The 26193-nt window shown below is 39.9% G+C and overlaps 1 protein-coding gene across 1 annotated transcript; it reads right to left on the reverse strand.

The window, feature by feature from the left end:
* Positions 1–4820: 4820 nt before the first annotated feature.
* NEMP2 (nuclear envelope integral membrane protein 2) lies at positions 4821–24992 on the reverse strand. The gene is made up of 9 exons (XM_090281904.1): positions 24851–24992; positions 16816–16937; positions 12639–12861; positions 12425–12497; positions 11281–11374; positions 10383–10497; positions 8999–9224; positions 5697–5873; positions 4821–4980 (listed from the first exon to the last, which is right to left on the reverse strand). Exons 1-9 carry the CDS (start codon positions 24957–24959, stop codon positions 4857–4859), a joined length of 1263 nt encoding a protein of 420 aa, XP_090138030.1. The 5' UTR covers positions 24960–24992; the 3' UTR covers positions 4821–4856.
* Between the last annotated feature and the right edge of the window lie 1201 nt (positions 24993–26193).

Genomic DNA, 26193 nt, shown 5'->3' on the forward strand with positions numbered 1-26193 from the left:
TAGAGTTAAGCAGTGAATTCAGGAAAAGGGGAACCACACCTAATAGTTACCAGTTGCTTGCTTAGTGCTGATAAGATTATCGTTTTATCCTTATCACTATCCCCACTTTAAGTATGTTTCCTTGAGCTAACACAGCTTTTATGGGACCAAGTTTACAAAGCCCGGATTCTAACTCAAACCTGATGCCCAAGTGCAGGTCTACCAGAACCCTTCTCCACCCTAGGATGCATGGAGGCCACTCCTGCTTCTGTTGTAGAACAAGCCAGAGAGCAGCCCTGGACCGAACCCCTTCTTCATGTGCCTGGTGGCTGTGTTTCCATTTAGGATTTCTGTAGTCCCAGATACCTAGAAACCCAGCACCGCCAAACTCAGCAGCTTTGTTAGTTGTGAGTGCCAACCCCAGACACTCTGGAGGTGACTTGTTAGTTGTGAGTGCCGACCCCAGACACTCTGGAGGTGACTTGTTAGTTGTGAGTGCCGACCCCAGACACTCTGGAGGTGACTTGGATGGTGTGGCAGCCTGGCAGAGAAAACTCATGAGGTTGGCAGGGTCTCTGAAGACCAGTGCCCCAGGAATCAGGAAGGGCTTATATTTGGTATATCTTTTAAAAAAATTATTCAGTTTTTCTAATTTATTTTAATGTATTTTACAAAAGTACTGTTTGTGATGAACTGGGTGGGAGACTGGTCCGTCACCCCAGATAATTTAGTAGCCCTGTTGCGGACCATTATCTGCTGTACACATAACTACAACGCCGAAATGATTGGCATGTGCATAACATCAATGGATGCAGTCATCTCTTGAATAGATTCACTATGGGGGCCCTTCTTTGACTAAGTTTTTTTAAAGACAGCAATAAAGGAAGTAGCAAGGGTGTGGGAGCTGACACACGGGCTCAAATTCTGACCCTACCACTTCTGCAGTGTATGTTCTTCAGCAACGTTCTCCGAGTCTGTCTTCAACTACAGAGTGGAAACCGTACTAAAACATGTTACAGAGTGGCTCTGAGAGTCAAATGAAGATGCGTCAGAAGTGCCTCATATAGTGCTTGATAGATCTCCAATGAATACTGATACTCTTTCCCTTTCTCCTTTTCATCACTGCTTTTTAGGAAAATGGAACAAATCTAAAAACAAACACCCCCAATTATTAAAATAATAAACAAGGGCAGCTATCACACTGAATGCACCTCCTGAGATTTATCCTGGTAAATGTATACTTATCTCTAATCTTTGATGATCCATTAAAGTAGCACATTCAGAAAAAAATAAATAAATAAAAATAAAAATAAAGTAGCACATTCAGGGACAGTAGGCCAGAGGAAGACTGAAGATTTTAACATATCTTAATGAAGAACATGCCGCTACAAGGGATTTCAGATGTTGATGAATAACAAAAGATTAGAAAAACAGTCACAAAAAGGAAAAAAGTTGTTGGGGTCTACATAAAGGAAGGGGTGGTCTTTGCCAATAGACTGGGTATCTATCACTTTAGCATGGCTAGTTCCATTGTGTGTGTGGAGGGGGGGGGTTGTTTGCATGAGACTTTGTGGTCTGGTGACATTAAACATGTGAATAATAACATGTCCTCTTTCTGTTTACCAAGCAATGTTCTTACTACAATTTGACCCCTTGTAGATCTGTCTTCTGAGAATCTGCTGGTTATATGGATTCAACTGTTTTTATCCTTATGCTAGTTATATTGTTGGGTATGAATCACTACATGGACAGAAAATATGAACTGGCTAATGTGAGAAAGGTCCCTTAGGGTGCAATGACAAAAATCAAGGTTCTGAATCAATAAGGCTAAGTAAGAGTCACATCCATACTTATCCACTTCATACCCAGCGGGGTATCTCAGAAGGCAGCTGGCTCTGGGAGTCACCTAAAATACCTCTAACTGCAGGCTTTTTCAAAATTCCACGTCCATTATGGTACATACACAGGATCCTTCTATCAGTTGGACAAAAAAGTAAAAGCTGATTTAAAAAATTGCACTTCTGTAATTCTGGGGAATAATCACAATACAGAATAATGTATGATCCTTTTTCTTGATATCATTTCATTCATCCACATGTTTAGATAGATTGATATAACTCTTCATCTATTCTAAACATCTTAAAATCTAAAATCTCTTAAATTTCTAGATTAAAAAAAAAGGCCTAAGTTCAAATATCCTAAATGTCATATGGGCACTCCCCTGTAATTCATCCCTAAGTATTAATGACAAACAAATATAACTAATTCACAAAACACTTTTTTTGTGATATGTAAAATGTGTTTTAAAGCCTTCTAAAAATAGCATTGACTGATACAAATGTTTAAGTATCGCCACCTCCACTATATCTCACCCACACTTTTTGGTGTCAAGTAGTCCAGCTTGCTAACAACATAAGCTTTTGTGAGGCACTTAGCATAAGCAATAACACAACAAAGGGTTCTGTTAGGTTCCATAGCTGCACATCTCGGATGGTGTGAAGCACAAAGCAAACCTTCAACCACCTGTGAAGGACAGAGCTATTTTACTTAATGGTTATTTAAACCACTTAAAGGCCTTGAAAGAAAGAAAGAGAGAGGGAGGGAGGGAGGAATGGAGGGAGAAAGGAAGGAAAGAAAGAAAGAGGGGGAGGGAGAAAGACTGGGAAAGGAGGAAGAAAACAAGGGCAAAAGATCTATGGGAATTATCTGTATATTGTTTGATAGGGGTTAGAACTGTGATGAGCACTATAACAAACCCAAATCAAATGATCACAACAGAAATAACACCAAATATATTACAAACAATGCTTTTAATTGTTTAGCTTTTCACAGTACTCATATAACACTGACAATTCCATAATTTCCTGAGAAAAATAACATGAAAAACAACATCCTGGAAGACTTGCCTCTTCTTTTTCTTTAGCTATTTTTATTGCAATGGTTACACCCAGCTTGGTCAGCACCTGTCTACCCTGGCGCAGGTAAGGCCTGTTGGCAGTCTTGGCTGGGATGTCTCCTGGGAATGCCAGCACACTCTTCACATATTATTCACATACATTTTGTAGGACACGAATGGCCTCTGGGGAGGGGAATGTGGTGAGCACAACCACTGATTCATCTGATATATTTATAATGTGTCACCAATAAATGAAATTATTAAAAAATCAAATGGAACTATAATAAAAATGATGTTGGAACTGTTGACACTTAGAAAACATCACCATCATGAATCTGAATGGAAGATATTTTATTTTTAAAATCAGAGTCTACATGAAATCACATATTGAATTTAGTGCATTTCACACACACAAAAAAAGCTCCTAATAATAAAAGGTGTTTGGCAAAAACAGAGACCTGTAAAACACTGACACACTGCTTAAAAAGGAAAGGTCATTTGGAAATCAATCCAGAAAGTTCCAAATGGATAGCCACGCTCTTACTCAACAATTTAGAACAACTCCACTCAATTTGGCTCAGGAAAGCTGTGCCTAAATTCTCTACACGTCCCACCCCCGGAACCTCTCTTCTAGTGGAAGGGTCCACGTTCTTTATTCCTCTATTTTTTATGGTCCCATCACAGCAAAAATGTCTTAGTTTAATTCTTAAAGAGAATCAGTTTAGCAAATCTTAACACTTGGATGGTTTTGCCATGTTTAGAATTTTTCTTAGATCTGTTTAGGTCTCCTTTGCTCAAGGTCAAAGGTCACAGTCCCTCATTTTAACTCTGAAGCTTAATATCATGAATCAAGAAAAGAAGATCTGCTCCCTGTTAAGATCTGTTCTCTGTTTTGTAGGAAATGTTACAAACATAAAACTAAACAAGTTTTAAAAATGGACCAGTCAACTCGCAGTGTGACAAGAGGTTAAATATATTCAATTTCAACATATAAAAAATATATAAAAATTCTGATTTCTAATCCTTATCGTATGTCTATAAAAGTCTTATCAAAACTTTAAAATATAATCTTAGGAAATGTTTCTCTTTTTATCAGTTACCAAATAACTACTTGGCCATTATTAAAAAATAAAAAGTCACCAATATTGTGAGACCCAAGGCTGTAGGGAGCTGACCTCTTGGCTTGCCGTTAAAGGTCTCTTCTACCTGAGTCATCGGAAATGCTTGGGCTGAAGTTCTAGTTCCAAAGCTGCCTTTAAATAGCTTTGTGGTCTTGAACATGTTGTTTAACCTCCCCAAACCTCAATTCCTCCGCCATTAGCATTTTCTAAACATGTATACCAAGGAATATCAATCTCTTGAAAAATGGTTCGTTCTATGGGCAAATTAAGTTGGAAACTGCTACACACAATTTTCCTCTTTAGGAGACTCACAGTGTGCATTAACATAATTAAAGGTTCTCAGAAGTCCTGCAGTACTTTTGTTTAATTTTGCATCAGTCTTAAGTTGACCTCAGAATCCCTTTACTGACTAACACTTACGAGCAACTGTGCACTATACGTCCCACCTATCTCAGGTCTCTTGCCAGCACTTGTACTGATAATGTTTAGGAAGAGCAATACAGTCTCTTGACACAAGTTCTGGGGATGGAAGGGACTTAATTCCCCGTGTTGACAAGGTACCTGTTCATGCTTACTGGCCCCCTTGAAGATCAACACAATTCCCTTGTTCCTAATGAAAGTCTTCATTCAAGGGAAGTGGTAGTAACAGTAATAGAATCTTGGTGGCCACCTACAGTACAATAAATAGCAGAACTGGGCACGAATGATCATTTATCTTCAATACAATTTACTTTTCTTTTCCAGTGTGACTTAATTTTTCTCCATAGGAAGTGCTTTTGCCACTGTTCATAGACCTACAAGAGGATCCTTGGTTTATACCCAGTTCATCATCCAGATGAAGTCAACGTGCAGGCAGACTGTCAGGCAGTCCTCAGGTTAAAGAGCTGCTCTTCCAAAAAGGCACCCCCAAGACCATATTGTTCTTCATGAAGACTAATTTCTTCAGGCGACAAGTGGCTTCCTCCAAGAACGAAGTCTGCAAACCTATTAAGTTTTTGTTTTAAAGTTAATGTTATCACAGAAAGGTTTATTTGAAAGATAACAGTTGTCTTGCTACATGTCCTCCTTAATTAAATTGGACTTTGCGGCAATAGCGAATGGCATTTACACAGTGAGGGTAAGAACAGGAATGGCTTATGTGATCCTTCCCAAGACATTCAGGGAAAGGGTAGAGAAATAGACATAAGCACTGAGTGCTGCCAAACGTACCCACTCCTGTTTTCTAACTCCTCTCTTCTCTGAGTTTAGATTTATTATTTATTCACTATTTTATTGTCAATACTTTCCCCCTCTGATCTTTAATTTGAGTGCATTGGTATTCAAATAAAACTATGAAGAAGGGAAAGCAGTAAAGGAAAAGATTTTGGGACAGAGATGTCTTAGTGACTCTTAAAATTATTTTCCACATCAGTACAATGAGAAGCAGGTGACAGAGCCCATTTGACCTTTCTCCTCATGTGAAAGTTATCTTTATGGCCTTCCCTATAAAACACATCAGATCAGTATTTATTCTGACATTGGCAGTTCTACTGTGCAAGTCAGAGCACTGAGGAAAAGGAAGAACCTCTGACAGCCTCCACACCATCTGTTATCCAGGGAAGTGGTCTGTTTCTAGTGTGAAGTATCTGTACCAAACCATCATGGTATTTTCACAGTAATTCTAACCCAAGTTGTAGTCCAAGTAGCTGAACAGGGCTTACTTCTTAGGAGCCTGGAGTCTGGAGACGGCCAGCCATGATGGGAAGTCGGATCTGCGGCAGGCTTGGCGCAGTTCCTCCAAAGCACTGGTTGTTTCAGCATCAGCTTGCTCCCTGTATTCATCTTCAGTAAGATACTTAACTGCCAGCTTTTCTGGTATAAACCATTTCTTCATTTTCCTAAGACATGTGGCATTTGGTTGCTACATTCTTAGCCATGTTTGATTATTCAATTCAACACTTTAAGATTTTGAAAATACATTTCTTTGACAGCAATAGTAATATTTCTTAACTATCTTTATATCCTACTGTAATTTTTATTGTTGTTATTGTGAACGAGGTACTTAGAACATGCAGTTTGGGCCTGAGAGTGCATTATTCCTCTTCTATACCATACTAAAGAATGACCTAAAGCATCTGATGATCAATTTCCAACAGAAATGTTAACTGCATCTTTCTTCCTTGGTGATTTCTAATGACACAACCAGACAATTAAGTCTGGCTTCTTTATGCTTGGCCTGCTGATTTTCTTGGGCATTAACAGAAGCAAGCCTTTGAGATGTCCTTTTGTGGAATCCAAGTAATCACTCACCACTTGTCTTCTAGACAGAAAAGCAGGATTTGTGGGATATCGCCTCCACCTAGTGGTGGTGATTCTCACTAATCCTAGAGAGAGCGAGTGAATATTGTACAAGGGTCATGTATGTGCAATAATTTATAATAATTCTTGCTTTACTACATGCTGAAGGGCTCATGACTACAACTGTTTTCCTACCAGGAGAGTCCTAAAAAAAACAATCTCATAAAAATGGTAATGATGATAAGGTTTTAACATACACATTTATAAATGAGTTTTTAAAAAATGGTTTTGGGTAGTTTCCATTATAATTTAACCAAAGATTCCAAAATCTGGATGAGCATCAGAATTACCAGGAGATGTTTTGAACATATATTTTTTTGAGGATTGGGACCCGAGAAATCTTTTAACTTTTAAAGATCATCTGGTGGTTGATATGATGGATTAGGGAACCAATGACATTATTTCCTTCTCCTTTTCTGGATGTGTTGCTTGGTCTCCCTGGAGAAAAAAACCCTGGCCTCTGAGCAGAAGAGTGAGGCACAGTCCTGGCTTTGAGATCACCCACTGTGTGAACTGGGGTCAGTTCAGTGTGTCAGTTTGCTCATATTAAAAAACTGAAAACAGTAACATCTACCTTAGGAGGTCACAGTACAGATTAAATGAACTATTTTGTATAAATTGCTTTCAGCACAGTGAATGGCCCATAGTAAGTGTTCAATAAGTATGATAATAAAAAAAAAAGCCACCATATATTATTAAAATATATTCAAACAGCTCTTTGCAAACTAGAAAATACTCTAGCAATCAAGGTATTATTTCTCTGGTTTATTATTTAACCTATAAATAAGTTCCTGTTTTATCTCCTAGTTCTTCACATAATTATTCACTAGCAAAATGAAAATTTGAGAAGTTTTACTACATTTTGATTATTATGTTCATGATAACAGAATGCACAGAGAGTGCTTAAAAGAATCATAATGCAAAAAATTCTACCCTGGGTTCCTCAGGATGCAAGCCTGGCATATGGCCAGAGGCCTGGAAGATGTGAAGTGGTCAGCACATTCCTGGCAGAGGGACCTCTGGTAATCTCAGTCACTGTCGGGCTCTGACACGGGCAGAGAGGTCGGCCAGCCTCAGCCTCTCCAACCTGGCCCTGCTGCCTTTCAGCCTTGCCAATGTTCTCTGCATGTGCGCTCTGTCCTGACACTGGTGCACTCTTGAACCTGTGACCTTGCCACACATGCAGTCACCAGATGCATAAACAACCAGTTACCCCAAAGTAACCTTAGTTATAGCCAAGTATACCTCATAAGCATTTATTAACTCCCTGTCCCAGCCTTGGTCTCACTGCCTTACTCCAGGTCCTCATCCTCTCCTTTCTGGAACACCGTGATGTCTGATGACTGGTCTCCTGCCTCAGAAGCCCCCCCTTACATCCACCCTCTGCCAGAAGGCAGATGGACCACATCCCGCTGCCTGATGAGTGCTCATGGTCTCTACTTTGATTTTTTCTTATTGAGTAATTTTATTTTCAGATTAGTTGCCAACATTTAAAAACCATAAGAACTCACATTCTAATTCCTAGCTTCTCTAGAAAACCAGCACTAGCAAAGCAGGGCCCATATTCCCACATGACAACAGTCAGCTCAAGTTGAGTGGTAACTGACCCATTTTCAATGAAGTTGCATTGAAAAATTTCCCATAGTCCTCAGGATCACCCCACTACCTTACCTCCTGCTCACATCACTCACTCAGTACCTGCCGGGGCCCCAAGCATTTGATATATAACTCCTGTCTAGGCATCAGTCGGGGAGCACTGACCAATATGCATATTGGTTACCTCCTTCCACTGTATGCAGGGTCAGACTAGATTTATTAACATGGCCTATGATACCTCCATGACCCATCCGAAACCCATCTCACTCACCTGCCTCATGATGGTACCCAACTGGGCTTTCTCTCTGTTAGGAAAGCCCTTCCTACATTTAGTCATCTGGCTATTTTGATTCATTAAGTATCAGCCCAGTAATATCACTTCCAGAAATTTTCCTGAACTTTGTATACCATAGTCCCTGGGCAGGCCTATTTTAACACTTCAAATGTATGACAACGTATGCCTCTGTCTCAACAAGTACACCTCAAGGGTAGGGACCATCTCCTTAATCTGTGCACCTCACATGAAAACAGGTGTTCAATCAGACTCAATGAATGAGGACAGATGTAAATAACAAAGCTATCGCAATAGAAGTTACTTCATCTTTCTATATTTTCAAAAGGCTTAAGCCTTAACTTAAAACCTAAGAGAAAAGAAAGTCCTAAATATAAATAATATCCTTCAACCATTTATGATTCATTTCTGTTCCCTAACTCTTATCTCATAAACACTACAAATACCTTTAAAGCAGTGTTTGACCCTAATGAAAGGAAATATAGAATGAAAGTAGAAATTTTAGGCAACCCAGAGCCCAAGTACTTTTGCCACTGATTTTAGTGAATTCTGGGTGACCTGTAATTACTTAGTGATGGGTGGTACATCTCTGAAGACCGCATCGGAGATTAGATCAGATGCTTCTATTCTCTATCCTCTACTCTTCAAGAGGGAAATTTCCAGATGAAATGTAGTAATTATAAGGTTAAAAATGATTATGTCCAAAAATTCCCCCAAACAATAAATACAACCAGAGCTCAAAGTGTCAAACTTATCAGTAAAAAAGAAAATACATACCACGTCATATAACTGATTGCTTTCATTGGGTGGTGCAGACTCCTGGACAACAGCATGAGGATCATAACTGCATATGTGAACTCAGGAATAGTGGCACCAGAATAGACCAGAAACAAGGAGAGGAGCTGCAACGTCCATGCCAGAAGACGTGTGCTCCTCTCTTCAACAAGGGGCCCATGGTTGTAACAAACAGCAAAGCTGAGAAATCCAAGTATCAAGATATAGCCTGTAAAAGCAGAAGAATGTAAACTAATATAAATCTGAACTTAAAATTTATGTGAAAAACCTGTAAGAGCCTTGACTAAGACCTAAGAATATACCAGAAAAATCTTTATTATTTTTTTCTTTTTCCAATGAAGTAAAATTGAAAAAGGCATTTAAGGCTAGTTATTCCTTCCATGTGAGATACTAGACTGACTTGCAATAATTAAGGATGTATAATCATAAGTTATTATAATATATGCCTATTTTTTAGTCCAGAGTCCTAGAAGGGCAAATGTTATTATGGTTGCTTTGGTCAGGAATAAGCCTCAGCATATGTCACAGTCTGCTACAAACCCTATTTTTCATTATTACTTTCTAGTCACACACACACAAAATGTAATTTTATAGTGGAGGTATCAGGCTGTCACCCTCGCAATCCAGTGCTCAGTTTCAGCAATAGCAATGGTGGGATGATAAGATATTCTGCGTTCCCTGGGGTGATCCAGTGAGGTGCACATGGCTTCTTATGTATTCCACCAAGTGTTTCATCTGTATCTAAGCAAGCCTCAAGATCTAATTTCCAGTTTACAGGAAATTCAGGGGAGAGAGAAACAAAATTAAATTATACAACAAAGGAGTAATCAGAGAAATCCTTGTGCGATATTCTGTAGGACAACCAGCTTGGTCTCTTCAGCATATCACTGTGATGAAAAAAGAACTGTTATAGATTAAAAGAGGACATAACAGGTATAAAATGTGATTCTCTGTTTCTGAAAAGTCAAGTTTTCATTAGTCATTTATGTTTATGATTTCTCATCTTTCATGCTGAATACATCAAGAAAGATATATAAAGAGCCACATTTTAGAGAAATTTTTTCATTACAAGTTAGATGTGGTCGGAGTTTAACCACAACACAATTCAAAAGCATATGCAGTCAAAAGGGGCAAATAGTATTTTGCTGTTTTGATCCTTAGTATAGAAGACTAAGAAGAATGTCACAGGGAAAGAGTCTAAATTGAGATCTAATGAACTAAAATCACCAACTATGGGAATAAAATAAAATACTATTTTTAACAGCACTTCTTAGTTCAAAATGGAAACACACTCCAAAAGAAGCCATCTAGTTGTACTTTTCAGCTTTGCCAGTAATAGAATGTATTTTTAAAAACTTTTACCTACCTAATATATATATTCTGTTTTCATACCACAGCCACTTCAGATTTTCCATCAACTGGTACACCACATAAACTGAAGCAAACCAACAACCAACCATTAAAGCCCCAAAGGTGCTATACTGTGTGTGGAAGAAAATAAATGGCAGAGTTTTTGGTTTATTCACTCTTATAAAAATAGAAGTAAACAAATAAACCCATTTCATTGTATTAGACATTTTTACATCAAACTGCACTGAGGTCAATTCAATGCTCCCTAGAGTCTAATTATAGGTATGGTCCATGAACCGGCAGCTTTGACATCACCTGGGGTCTAGCTGGAATGCAGACTCTCAGGTCCCACTACAAACTCCTGAATCAGAATCTGCATTTCAGCAGGCTGCTCAGGTGACTTGCGTGTACATTAAAGTTGAAGAAGCAGTGTTCTAAAGAATAAATTTATCTCAAAACAATGTTGGAATTGCAAGCTTTAATCAGAGAAATTGCAACATTATCATCATGAACTCCTATTTATCCTCAGCTAAGCATAGGGAATTCCATTTTGGAGAACTAATAATAATAAAGAAATCCCAAGATGTAGCAATGTTGTTATTCAAAGCATCCCTCAGCTATTCCAAGAGAGAAGAAATTGTCACTTAGCATAGAATCAGCCACTGCCACTCATAAGAGAAACACATTACCTAGAAAATAAAAGGATCTCAAAAAAAACTATGACCCAGACTCATACAGTAACAAGTAAATATGGAATCTCTAGAAGAAGATATATTTTAAAGCCAGCTTATGCAATGTAGAAATAGTCTGAATTAGTAATTGTCATAATCAATGTGAATTAATTTGATCAATTTTTCAGGTCTACGGACATCCTGATTTCCATTTTTAAATTCATTTGCACATAGTATACCTACCTTAGGAATTAACCTTTTCACCAGCAGTAGGAAAAAGACAAATGTCATCAGAATACCTAGCACAGTCCCTGAAGAGTAATAGAAAGTCGGGCTTCTGTCAAGACAAGCAGATGAAAGCTATTTAAATGCCAAGTCACACTTTCATTATGAAAAGCATGTTTAACTTGACAACAGTAGCCATATGCCTAAAAAAATGAAATCTCCACCTGAAATTTATGGTAAATAGCTTGCCACTAATTTAAAAGAGAATGTGTGCGTTAACTTCTATTCAGAATCTAATCCAACAATAATTATTGAGCTCCCATCACGTAGCAGGCACTTGTCTGAGAGCTTTACATGCATTCACAACAGCCTTGTGAAACAGCTATTTAGGTTTAAATTTTACAGGGGAGCAAACTAAGGCATCAAGAAGTTAAATACCTTCCCCAAGTTAGTATCTGCTAACTAGAAGATCCAGGCTTCAGCTCAGCTCCTCTGAGTCCAAGCTTTACACTTCAGGCTACGGAAGCAACATCCCATTTATAAGGACCATGGGTGATAGTGAACACTTGATTATGTTATAAGAAAAAGCTCAAAAGTAAATAATGTTAAGAACAGCAAGCTAAGAAGTAAAATATTATTGGAAAGAGTCCTCTTTCCTTAGAAGTTGTAGGAAACAAAGTATCAGAATAAGATGTTTATCAGATATTTGTTAAATTCAACCTTCTGTATCAGAGCCTCAAATCTGGGAGGCAGCCTGAATGTAATAAAGAGATCATCTGGCATCAGAAACCTGGAGTATAAATCTCAACCCTGGCAAGAACTAGTCATGTGATGACAGATACTTATTTTCTCATCTACAAAATGAGAACAATACAGAGCTCACATAGTTGTCAAGAGGATCAAATAAATTAAAATAATTTATACTAATATGTAATATAAAATAATGCACGTGGAAGCACCCTGTAACATTTACATATCATAACTATACAAATAACTATTACTGGTTTTAAAGGCTTTTCCAGTACAAGTTTCAGACCTATTGTTTGCAAAACATAAAGCAAGAACTACCTACAAACTAGTGTGGCAATGTTTAGCATAGCGCCAAAAATGTATTGTACTCTTTTTGATTCACAAAGTTAAGTAACTAAAAATGAATACTTACTGACTCAAGGTCTTTGCATAAAAGAAGAGGAAAATGCCTGCCACAAACACAAGGAGGAGTTTGAAATCCACAACTGGTGTAAAAAAGACACACACACAAAACGAAGATTTTGTGTCAATGTAGTGATAGTGAATAAAGAGAAAAGTCAATTTACTGAAACGTCACTCCAGAAAAACTGAACTGACAAAGTCCAGTATAATAAAAACAGACTTACTGTTTCGATGTACGTGTATTGTGTAATTTCTAACAGGCTTCACAGCGAAGCACACAGGCTCACCATATGAATCAATGGTTATGGTTATTTCATGAGAGTCATTTGGTATCCAAAATTTATGAATCACACATTTGATAACAGATAGAATGGTTTCTGGATACTGGCAATTTTGTCTTTCTGTGATATATACAATACTGAGCAGGCCTGAACTGGTAATTTTCACCTATAAAACAAGAATAAACAACTCCATAAACACAAGAAGTTTCTTAAAATGATAAACAGAGTAGTAAAGACAGCCCAAGATTGGTTGAGCCAAGAACATGCAGGTGCCACAGATAAACCTACATATACTGCAGCACAGACACTTTTGAAAGTAGATGTTTGTTCCCCTGAGTGGTGATTGATTCAACTCCCTTTTCTAGCAGGTTATTGTGGCCAAGGGACATGTAAACAAAGAAGAGATAGGACGTAACAGGCAACAAACTATTTGGTTATAAGCATATGAGAATAGGGTTTATCTGTCTACCATTTTCTACTGTGACTGGGAACAAGAGCTTCCTTCTTCTGGATCAGCTGAACATACGTACTTCTGGTTTCTCTCACCAGCCTCCTGAAGAAGGACCAGAACCCAACCTCAGGTCTTATTTAAGTCTCACAGCAAAGCACTACCTACAATGCCAAGCATGGTGACAACCCAGTTACCATTAAATGGCAACTCTGCTGCTGCCTTCGTCTGTCCCTCTCTATTTCTCTTCTTTGTCCAAGATTAGGGCAAGTCTGAAAAGGAGGGTGAGAGCACCAGCTCTGACTCTCAGGCATCAGGTGGTACAACCCACCGTCTACCTATCCCTCATTTCTCTTGGACTTTAGCCTCTGGCTTGCTGTTGTTCTTTCAACATACATGTTATACACCCCAAACTCCTTCCAATATGCTGGCTTCTCTCAGTTCGTTGAAATCCTCTCTTCTGTTCTTATCCTCTACCCACCTCAGAAAATCACTCCTATGGCCACATGCTGGACCTTGTCAGTCCTAACTGGAGCCCCAAATACAGGTTGTATTTCATGCATCTTACTGGCTGACCACTACCTTCTATCTTTCCAGCATGTCCCCTTTAGCTCCCTGACCCCAGCAAGCCTTTGACCCCACCATAGAGCGAGCATCTTCACCCTGCTCCTCACCTTCCTGATGAACTCAGCCCCTTCTTATTCAGCTGAATTCCAAGATGCACCATTAGGAATCATTCCCTTACATGTACCCTTGACTCTTTTGCATCCCTCTTTTATTTGTCATAACCACCTCCAAAATCCAACCCTCCACCTATCCCATTCTTGCATCTGTGCCACTGATTGTGGTGGAGAAACACATACGGTCTCACTTCACACCGGTAACCGTGAATCTGAATGGGACCTGAAAGATGCAGGCACTCATACCACACATTCCTATCCAGTCACTCTTCCCCTGTCTTCCACAAGGATTTCACAACTTCTCCTTCATCAATTCCCCAACACCTCCTCCACCTCCTCAGTCTTGGCTGGTGATCCTCTTACTTCACTGAAAATGGAAAACATTGGAAAAGAATGTTGACCGGCCCCTACCCTCATAACCCCAACTGTCAGCATCTGCAGGCACATGTTCTGCTTCTGGCCTGTGGGGAGGAAATTATGCCACAGAGATCTGCATGCTCCATTCTCAAGACAAGCCCACAACTTGTGCACTGGATCTGATCCACCTTTGCCTACTCATAGGTATCCCACCATACTTCTTTCTGCTCTTCTAGACCGTTTCTATCAGAATACAAAAGTGCTGATATTTTCCCATTTAAAAAGTCTTCTATTGACTCCACTTTTCCCCGCAGCCTGCAGTTCCTCTCCACCCACTCTCTTTAACCAACTCCAATCAGGCTTTCTTTCCCATCAGGCTATTTTTGATGTGGTCTCCAGTGGCCTCCATGTTGCTAAATCAAATGATCAATTCATTCTCAGTCACCTTATTGGATCCATCAACAGTATTTGGTACTGTTGATCATTCCATTTTCCCTGTTACATTCTCCCTGCTGCCCTCGCCAGGGCTTCCTGGACTTCTTCTTTACTAGTTTTTCCTTCTCTCTTTTCTCTGCTGGCCCCTTCCCCATCTCTGGCCCAGGCTCAGTCATTGGTCCTCTTCTCTTCTCCATCTAAACTTACTCCTTCATCTCATGGTTTTAAGCACCATCTACAGATATGCATCGGTGTTCACTTTTGCAAAAAGAAACACAGGAAAGATATACCAGAACTTAATAAGACTGCCTACAAGGGTTTGGTAGGAATGCATAGAGGAATAAGAGGGGCATTGACACTTCTCTGAAAATACTTTTGTGTATTTATTAATATTAATATTGTACATACTAAAAAAATAACAAAATCAACCCTGAAATGGGAACAAATAAAAACAAATATATTTAAAATGAGTAATATAACCATATTGAAAGAAGATGAGTGGAAATAAATTGACCCAAGTAACTTCTGAGCAAGAGTATTTATACTACATACCCTCAAACTAAAGATAAAAACACACTGTAAACAAATATTGAATTCCTATTACTAGATTTGTTTTACACAATGGCATGGCTTAGCAAATATGAAATTACTTTCAGTATATTCTAGGGTTAGGCAAATAAATCAATATATTGAGCATAATGGGAACCAGGTTTTTCAAAGAAGGAAGTTACACGAATAGCAAGGAGGGAAGTTAGAATTAACCCAATAAATAGTATTGGAGATATCAGAACTCATGGCTTTCAATATGTGTAGAAATAGATATGTTTGCAGGTGAATGGGTATGTATGTGTGTATACCCATATGGCAATGATATCACAGTATAATAAACATACCAACACTGAATGCACCTTGGAAAAATGTAATTCCAGAGCTGGGTCTAAGAAATTACAAGTAAGCCCCGAACATCTTGTTTGTCAGAAGGTAAAGAAGCGCTCAAATGATGGGCACAAGTTAAAAGATCACAGGAGCTAATTTGAAGGGGCTTCTACTGGCCAAATCTAGTACGATTGAATATCAAAATAAATATTTTAAAAATCCCAAGTAATGGATTGTAGTCCAATGAATGACTGGAAATCCACAAGATTATGGGGATATAAATAAATTGGAGGAAACATTCTTCTCTATAGAAGAATGCCAATTAATGGAGAAGAAATAATGAAATTAGAAAATCACCCTTTGACAAACATCATGATTACTGATGCAGGCAAGCATCATCAATAGATAATAAAACTAGGTGATGAAAGTCTGATGAGGAATAGGATTTCTACACAGTCTTAAATTATCTGCTGAAAATATTAATTCCCTACATAAGTGAAATTAGTCATTTTACAGTGGTAAAGCTCTAAAATGACAGATACCACCTTAACCAAGTGATGAAAGGGTATATAAATTATCAGTAATGGGACAAATCAACATCGTGTGCCTACTAATATATCCTAGCTATTCCCACAGCCTAGAACACTCTTTGCCCAGATACCTTCTTAGGTAACACACTCACTTTATTGAAATCTTATTCAAATGTCACCTTCTATCCTGACTACTCTTTTAAATATGCAACTTGCCCCCGACTCCCTCAATCCACTTATCTTACTCTACATTTTCTTTTTTTCATAGCACTTAACTAGTTTTATAATTTTCTTCTCTTTTACATGTATGGCTTACCTGACCCTATCCCCACCACCAAGAGTGTAAACATTATAGGAGCAAGGATCTGTTTTGTTTACTGATGTATCCTAAGAGCCTAGAATTCCTGGTAGTTAGTAGGTGCTCATTAAATATTTGTTAAATGTTGAGTGAGAGAAAGTACTGGGCTATCAATAGTAACTACTATATCTTGGCCATACCTAGGATGAGAGATAACTTCAAAATTTCTATATAGGGTAGCTTGGGATAGCAATTATTTTGGAAAATAAGCAAGAAGGTATCGTCTTGAGCTGTGTCTACACAGCAAATACACTGTACTCACTTAGATGGTATATTTATTTGGAGTGGTATGGAGAAAGTCTGGAGAAGAAAATAGAGAATTAATGTCCCCTCCCACACACCCTTCCTCTTGAGCCACTGTGGATGATGCTACTTTCTACTCTTGAAATAGAACATTTTAATTCTATGTTCCGAAGACATGATTTAAAAGTCTTACCTGCACAGTTGACCATATGTATTTCCACTTCCACTCCATTTGGAAATTTTGATTGTAGCAGTAACATTTTGATTCAGAAGTTTTAATTAAATCCATTTCCTTCAAAGCTTTGCACATTGAAACTGAGATATATAAAAGAAAATATATTTCCTAAATATTTAATTACCCAGAATCTTTTATTTTCTTTTTTATTCACAGGGATAATGGTAGCTGTTTTTATATTCTTTGACCAATAAGTTTTTCTACATGGTAATTATAGTTTTTCAGTCTTTCCAACCTAGCAGGAGACAGACCAAAAATTACATTCCAGTATCAAGATTTTTATGACATTTGGAGGACACTATAAGAGAATAGACACTTCTTCAATCCTGAAGTAGAGGGAAAGGATTGAGGGCAGCTTTCCAGAAAAGAGGAAATGTGAATCTGTTAAGTTGGAGGCAACTATGTACAAAACTATGGAAATGAGGGAAATCACAGAGGTGGTTCAGCCCTTCACAAGGATGGAGTGTAGGAAACGCAGGAGGACATTTCAACACCTGCAGTTAGAGAGGTAAGCCAGTGGTTACTATTACACTTAGGAGTGTGGACTTCGTGCTGAAAGCAGAGCATTAAAGGATTGATTTAGGTAAGTATCCCAGTCTCAGCAAGAAACTGTTGACACTCAAAAAGATTTAACTGAAAAGAGTTAATGAAGCTGTGGGCGGAGTTAAAGCCTTGATGATGAAGCAACAACAGCAGGAAGCCTTCAACACCCTAGGCCTTAAATGCTAAAGGGAGGACCAGATGTTCTTGGAGAGGCTGAGGGGTGGGGGTGGGTGCAGAACTTCAGTGGAACGGTGGGGTGAGGGTATGCGTAGCTCAGCCTCTCTCTCTCCTGCCCTCCCTGCAGTGCCTCAGGCCAAACCCAATGGGAAGCCATGGGGCAAAGCCCCGGTGATGCAATCCATAGAAGTCAGCTTCCAGGCACTAAGCAAGGGAGATGAGGGCAGAGACTGGATCAGTGGGAACAAAGAGAGAATGACCAGTTCAATAAGTAAGTCACAGGAACATAGTCATGTTTTAGAAAGAGAACTCTTTAAGCAATATGAAATATTAGAGGGGAAGAAGACTAAAAGCAGAAGAACTACTAAGGAGGTTACTGAAACAACCTCAGCAGGACATGAGCTAAGTAGGAGGTAGAAAGAACAGATTAAAGAGTACTTAGGAAGCAGAATCAACAGACTTAAGAGACTCATTAGATGAGGGAGAACAAGATGATGTGAAGGCTCTGATGAATGAGAGATGGTGAGACCCTTCACCCAGAAAAGGAATACTGAGTGAAACTTGTACAGGGAATGGAGAGATGAGTTTAATTTTGCACATACTGAATTTTGGTTGGTGGGACTAATTGAAGATGGACAGTTCTGCAGCACAGGAGAAATCTGACTAGAGACAGATGTAGATATATACACATGGGCGTATATAAATATATGTGTGTTATATATAATATACAAATATAATATACAATAACTAACATATAATATAACACAACACAATGTAACATACAAACAGAGAAAGAGAAAGACAGGTGCTATATTTGAGTGGGTAAATGTAGTAGATACCACAAGAAAATTATAAAGTGATGGGGTTCATCTGCTGTTGTACTTTAATTTACTGTAAAATGAAGTGAGATGAAAATAATAAATTCTTCTAGATCCAGGAGAGGGTGTAATCACTACATCTGTCAACAGGAAACAGCAACAGGGACTGATTATGGGCTTACACCCAAGTCCCCCCTTTTCCCATTCCTCTAAAGAAAGTGTGGTTAACTGCTTCTCCAGAAAAACCTCAAAAGAAGCTGGCACAACCTGCTACACTAAAGTTGGGAAAGAATCAGGTAACCAGTCATAACTAGACAACAATTAACATCCATTTAGGGAATAATATTGAGTAAGCCCAGTTAGGTCCCTGTTCTGGCTAGAAACATCCTTAGCATTAAGCTGGAGAAAAGTGAAGACAGACTTGGGGAAGGGATACTGTGAATGCCCACCACTTCCTGAAACACAACTGCATAAATGTCACAAAGCTACCAAAGCAGGCAAGTCATACAAGGATCCAGTACCTTCCACTGTGACACCATCAAATCGGTTAATCTTTACTAAAAACATTTTGAGGAAATGATGTGTTTTAAATATATCAACAAATTTGCAGAGTCTGAGGTGCAATTATAAGAATCCAGGTTAGGAAGCAAGTCTTAAAAGGGCATGAGAAGAAAGCTTTAGAGGCTGTTAAATACAAGACACTAACAATTGGAAACACATTCCTACATGGTCTGTTTACACACAAGAGCCAAAAGGAGAATGCAGACACAGTGCTACCAACACACGAAGCCACCAACACTGAGGTACATTCTTGGCTATATGTGAGATGCAAATGCTCCTGGGTGAGGGCTGCACAAGGGAGAGGGCGCTCAGGGACATCAAAGGGCTGCAGCCAGCTGTATGAATGACAAATGTCAAAGAAGGCAGAGTAGAACCTGGAAAAGCCTGAGCAACTGTGATGAGAACACACTAAAACACATTAAAAATCCTCAACTGGTGAGCAACAGAAGCAGGATAGAAAGGAGGGCTCTGGACTTGCCTTCTAATACCCCCTGTTCTGCCTCCACATAGCTTCCTGTGGGCTCTCTGAGCAGGAACAGGACTAAGTCATGAGGCTACAGTTGAGAACTTTATGCTGGGGATGCCCAACAAGAGAGGAATCCTTACCTATCATTGCAAAGGGAGTACATTCCAGTGGGGCAGGTGAAGAGCATGAGGTCTAAGGTCCACAGACCCCAGCAGCCCCAGACAGTTAAAGGGAAGTTAACTTTCAGCCAGTTCTTTCCTCAGTTACTTCTATTACCACAGGTGCTCAATGCTAGGGGCTTCTCTCGTTGGGGCATCCAGGGTCTCTCCCTACTGTCCCCTCTCCTAGTAGGCTCCACTACTTCAAGGGCTGAATCACTTCCCACAAGAACACTGAACTACCCTCTTGTTAGTGGTCTAAGGGAATATCCTCTTTGGGCCTGAGCTTTGCAAACAAACACTGTCTTCAAATTGAGGTTTTTCTTCTTTTGGTTCTCAGACTGTCTCATAAATCGTTTGATATTTTTAACTCTTAAGAGCAAGATGGTGCAATTTAAGTATAGTGCAACAGTTTGAATTTAGGAGTAAATGCTTCTCTGTTGTCCAGGCCACAGTCCTCTCGCACTTGTATTACTGTAATGGCCTTCTAGCTGGTCTCCCTGCTTCCAGAATTACCCCTGTGACTTTCCCCCACAACTTATTCTCTAATCAGCATGTATTTTTCAAAAAACATCAGAGCACGTGAATGAGCTACCTAAAACCCTCCAGGACTTCTCATCAAACCCATAATAAAATACCCCCTCCCTTGCGAAGATCTGGGTACCTATGATTTTTCCAACTTTCCCTCTGCTTGACTACTCCAGCCACACCAGCCCTCCTGTTCTCAAGGTGCCTCAAATCTTCCTACTTGCTGTTTCCTCGTATATGATACATCAGTGTATTCTGTGCAAGGGCACTCCCAATTAGAAAAACTTGCTCTGACTTTCACCTCAGTCTTCAACCAGATTAAGGTAAGTACTAGGAGGTAGGTTGCCCAATCGATACCTATAGGAACACTATTAAAAGCATGTTGCAAACTGTGTCTTCCCAGGAATTCTCCAGGCTTTGGAGATGCAGTTGATGTCGAATGTATACAATACATGAGACATTACAGACGTGTCAACATTTCATGGTGTCCTCTGGCTGCCCTCATTGTTATCGCCTCTCTCCCAAGGTAAATGCATCTCAATCAACCCACACAAGAATTCCTAAATATCAAAGAAATTAGAAACTCCCAGCCACAAGAAGCCACAAGCCTAGCTCCAAGTGAGTTCATGTGAACCTTAAGGCATAGGTTAGTTGGATGAGGCATTAAGACAGTGACTTGTGACAATCAAGATTCTTATCATGGCTGGCCTACTGCCTTCCTAGAGAGAACCAGGTTTTTTTATCTTAGATCAGAATCAAGAGGCATACTGGTATGCTGCAAGAATTTTAAAACGTGCAATACCTGACTCTTCAGTCAGGGGCACTGACCTCTCTTCCCTTAGATTGTCAAATAAAAAAATGACAACAGACAACGCAAGAGCTATCTGATGTGAATGAATTAAAATTATACCTATATTTTTGTCAGATTGGCAAAAACTCTATTTTTTAGTGTGCCAAAGAATTTCAGTAATTAGTTTATGTGTGTGCCATGAGATGAAAAAGGTTGAAAATCACTGTCTTAGACTGTTTACAAAGGTATGTCTTTCCTAGGCCTCTCCTCCCTTCCTCAGTCTTCTTCTAGAAACATTTCATTGCTCAGTTTCTAGTTCTTCTATCTCCACCAGAGGGTGAGAAATAGAAAATGCAGCAAGCATCACAACTTAATCTGAATTCCATCACGTGTTTGAGCCCTGACACTGAAGACTGTGAATCTGCCTGCCTGCCTGTTTGCAGGTGTCATGGGACTCGCTGGTCCACAACAATATCAACAAACCCTTTACAATTCAATCCAGGAAACAAAAAGGAGTTTCTAGGGATTCATAAAAAATGCAATAATAACCATTCATTTGGTAGAGAGAGAACATTTACCCAGGGAGAGCTACTACTTCCATTTGGGGCTAAAATATGTCTTCACCTTGGAGGGTACCCTATGACCTAGGTATTTACTTCCTTAAACCTAATTCAGATCAGGTGAAAGATCTGGAAGTTCGAGCTATTCCAGCTCTGGCTCATCTCCCAAGCACTTAGGAGTATCTGGGGACCTAGCCTGAATGCCCTCCTTACTCCAGCTACTCCAGCAAAGTTGTGTCTCTAAGCCGTGGAATGAGCATCGCCTTCATTAACTACCTACAGTCCTTAGCAGGCTCTCTTATCTTTTCAATAATCCTGAATTATAGAGAACAGTATATTTCTGGACAGTTGTGCCCCAACTGCTAAGACAACGCATAATTATTTATATTATCAGAGGATCAAGTCAGTATTACCTTAACCAATGAGATCCGTCAGTTCATTTTAAATACCACTCAATTTATAAATATTGAATTAATCTAAGTCTATATATTGTATGTAAAAAGGGACAGCTGCATATCACCTGCTTTAACTAATAAATTTAAATTCACTCCTTTGTAGTTCTTTGTTCATTTATTATTTTCCTAAATGTACAAAGACATATTTAAGTTAAAGAGTTTAGTCATACATAAGGTAAAAAGTTCAGTCAAAACTTCAGAAAAGGGCAGGTGGTACTTAAACCTACTTATATTTTAGAATATGAGTATAATAAAAATAAAAAGCACAAATGCTCCATAAATCTTAGCATATCTTAACCTCCAGCATGAAAATATTTCAGCAACGTTTCTCCTGAAAATTTAACTTTACATGGCCCTCATATAAGAAAAAAATATCTTCAGGTGAAACTGTAACAGAATAATAAAATCACTTATTAGACTATCACTTTCTCCATTTGGACTGTAACTGCTTCTCTTTTGGGACAAGAAAGGAAAGCAGAATAGGAAAACAAAAAGCAAAACCCACATTGTCAAAGGAGTTAGCATGCAGCACCAAAGTTACAAAAATAACTTCTCTATTCTACTAACCTTAATTTTTTTAAAAACATGAATTGAATATAAATCTCCATTTTTTCTCTCCAAGAACATGCATAGAGCATGAAACTGAAATTAGCACATGCTAATGCATATTCAGGTATGATTTTAACTTCAAGTATTGGTTTTTCTTCTCTCATAAATGAATTTGAATACTGTAGTTTCAAATAACCTGTCGCTATAGTTCAAGCCTGGGAATTCAATGCAGTGGCCTGAACTTCATCACAGGACAACACCTAGTTTATAGGAACCTTATCCACTGGTTGCAAACCACTGGTGATTCTTGGCTTGAAGTTTCTCTTCCTCTCAGCCAGACCTGACCATCCTGTGTCAACTGCCTCTGACTTTACTTCAGATAGGGTGACATAAAGCTGGCCCAGGTCTAGATGTTCTCCATTCCATGGCAAGGTGTATATGTGTGGTTGAGAGGAAAATTTAGAACAAGAAGTATCATCTAATCCAAGCCTTTCACACTAAACTTGGCCCCTACTTAAAAGGAAGCACCAGCTGTTTGATCTTAGGGTTCCTCATTAAAACTAGAACTTTTAAGGAAGCAATGGTTCTTAGACTTAGTGTAATCCAGAGGTTCCCACAGTATCATTAGCACACCACAGGAACCAAGACGCTTCACAGCCTATCTGGAATGGCGACTGTCACTCTAAGGCTCATAAATTGCCATTTATGTTTTTTAGCTGTGGGCTAAAATTTTATCAACTCAGTGGGCATCCTGCATGTGTCAGATAGAAGAGAAGCTCTGATAGGTATTTAGGTATGCCTTTGATTAACAAAATAGAGAAGTGAAATGTTAACACTAAATCTGGTAACAAAAACTTGAAAAACATTGGATTTATTGAGGCAAATAAAAAGGCGAGGAAAATATTGGAAACCATTCTGCAATATAACATCTTCATTTTACTGATGAGGAAACTATAGTCTGTAAAGATTATGTGCCTAGACCAAGGTAATGCTACAAATGGGTGGCTGAATGTAATGACTGTACTAGAACTCAAGGTTCTGGGTATTGGTCCAGGGCTCCTTACCATCTTATCATGTTACCATGGTCAGAAAACCCTCCTTCTTGGCAGTATTATGACTTACTTTTTCACCAATATATACTGACGATATTTCGTATTAAGCATTAATTTTCTGATCTGTAAAATGCGTTTATAAATACTCCCCTCCCCTTCCCTGGGGGCTACCATGGGTATCAAAAAAAATAATGCAGTTAAAGCACTTTAATACTGCCTAACACACAGTAAACACTCAACAAATGTCTTATTCAGTATAAGCTGGTGTAAAACAGTTCCCCAAGGTGATTCCCCAAGCTTCCTCTAGTAGACAGCTGTGGCAGAATCTCATAATTGCCTTATTCTTAGATAAAAAACCCTGATTTAGCGGGGTGAGGGGTGGGCACCCTTGGTTGTCTCCCTTGCAACCAGAGCTGGCCAATGGGATGGCCGGTGTGGCTCAGTGGGCTGGGCTTAAGTCCCGCAAACCCAAAAGGTCACAGGCTCAATTCCCAGTCAGGGCACTTACCAGGGTTTCTGTTGGGGCCCCAGTACCAGTCAGTGATCCGTGCTTCCCTCTTTCTCCCTCCCGTACCCTCTCTGGAATGAATAAAAGAATTGGTGGGCAGTGATTCCAGGAACTCTTTTAAAGGATCTTATGGGGAAAAAAATTGAAATAGAAATGCTTACTAAGCTCATAGCAAATAATAGCAGTTCTGGAACTACCACTCCAACTTCCACTTCTGTGCCAGGCTCTTGAGAGCACTGCACATATAACCCGTAACAACACTATGAGCATCTACCATTTCTTGTTTATCTGAGTTTATATGTGACCAGTTTGGTGATTCGCTTAAGGTCACAGAGCTACTCGGGAGCAGGGGAACTTGGGTTATATTCCAAAGCCAAAGCTAAACAGAGAATAAGATTTTCAATCTAAAGGGACGTGCTATACAAAGCCCTGTGCTGCAAGCAGGTCGACTAAGATCAGCTGTGCCAGTGACTAGCTGTGTGACTTGGGACAAATCAAAACATCTCTGAGCTTAGGTCGCTGCTTCTGTAAAAGGAGAGAATTGGGCCAGACTTTGAACTTTGTGGTGCTCCTAGTCCTAAAAACATAAATTGTCCCAGTCTCAGCAGAGATCAGGGAGGCTAAAACAAGCAGGAAGGGAGGCTGGGTCCGCACCGGGGACAGGCCACGCCCGCCGCGTGAGCCCTACTCGGGGCAGGGACTCGCCCACAGGCTCCCTAGGCCTCGCGGCCCCCGGGCAGGGGGAGTGCCCACGCGTGGACTTGGCAGAGTGGGAATCAGGAAGCCGGGAAGGGCATGTGCTCGCCTGCTGCCAGTGCCCGCGGTTACCTGACAACGCCGCCTCGACCGCCTCCTCCCCACGCACCGCGCCAGCGGGCAGTGTGGCCAAGGGTGGCAGCCAGAGCAGCAGCCACCACGGCCCTCCGGGCCGCCGCATCCCACCCGGAGATCAGCTCCACGCCGCCCAGCGCAGCAATAACCTGCGAGGACTCTTCTGAGGAGAGTAGCAGAAATGGCGCGGGGTCTAGAGCGGGAGAAGGGGCGGGGCGGGGGGGGGGTGATGCATCCTTAGGCGGGAAAGGCGGAGGTCCCGCCTCCGGGGCCCAGGGAGGAACCGCCCGAAGCTCCTGCCTCTTCCCGCGCCTGGGTCTGCGCTGGCGGGACACGTCGGGCCCAAGCTGGTGCGGCTCTGGGAGCTGTCTCTGGGCTCTTTCCGGCCTCCGCGCTTCCGGGCCGCATCCTCTCCTGGCGGCCCTTGGGCCTCGTCCCACCTACCGCTGCTGCGGGGTGGAGGTTGTGGGAAGGGAGGGCCACTCCTCGGTGAATTTTGCTTAAAATGTGCCTGACGTGTGACTCAGGGGATTTAGGACTCATTTCTCAGAGCTCCTGTCAGTGATATTCCATGAAGGGGAAGGCCCTTCATCAACTTCCTTTTTCATAAGTAAAAGTTTATTTTTTCTTTTTGGTTTTCGTTTTCTTTCCTGTAACATGCAATAACAAGTTGGCAATTTGGCTGCTTAATTAAATAACATTGACTTGTATGTCTGAGCTCAAAAACACCCCACATTTCAGTATAAGGAGGCTGGAAAAGGTTCACCAATAAAATACCAATTACAATTACCTTGGGTTAAAAAAAAAAGACAACAGGGAACAGATTCTTGGATGCCAGAGGGAAGGAGTATGGGGTGGGGGAGAAGTGGGCAAATTGGGTAAAGGTGATCAAAAGGCGTGAACTTCCAGTTACAAACAAGTTCTTCCCATATAATGTACAGTATGGTGACTGAAGTTATTAACACTATGTTAGAACTGAAAGTTGCTAAGAATAGATCTTAAGAATTCTCAAGAAAAAAAATTTCTAACTTTGAGGTGATGGAATGATAACTTATTTTGATGTATATACATATATACATATTTTAAAATACATACATATATGAAAACATGTATACCTCAAACAAATACAATATGTCAATTAAATCTCAATATAACTGAAAAAATAGTATAGAACTATCAATACTAATATATACATATATTTTTAATCCTCACCCAAGGATATGTTTATTGATTTGAGAGAGAGAGAGGAAGGAAGAGAGAGAGAAACATAGAGTAGTTGCTTCCCACATATGCCTTGACCAGGGATTGAATCTCCGACATAGGTCTGTGCCCTGACTCGG

Source organism: Furipterus horrens, unplaced genomic scaffold, assembly GCF_987537825.1.
Source record: "Furipterus horrens unplaced genomic scaffold, mFurHor1.1.pri manual_scaffold_1, whole genome shotgun sequence".
Classification (NCBI taxonomy): Eukaryota; Metazoa; Chordata; class Mammalia; order Chiroptera; family Furipteridae; genus Furipterus; species Furipterus horrens.

Bases quoted from the DNA above. Each gene is read 5' to 3' on its own strand.
- NEMP2 (XM_090281904.1), bottom strand. From the start codon at position 24,959: ATGCGGCGGCCCGGAGGGCCGTGGTGGCTGCTGCTCTGGCTGCCACCC. The intron at 16,938-24,850 runs GTAACCGCGGGC...TATATATCTCAG, and splicing joins GGTCGAGGCGGCGTTGTCAG to TTTCAATGTGCAAAGCTTTG. The intron at 5,874-8,998 runs GTATGTATTTTC...CACATGTCTTAG, and splicing joins GCAATCAGTTATATGACGTG to GAAAATGAAGAAATGGTTTA.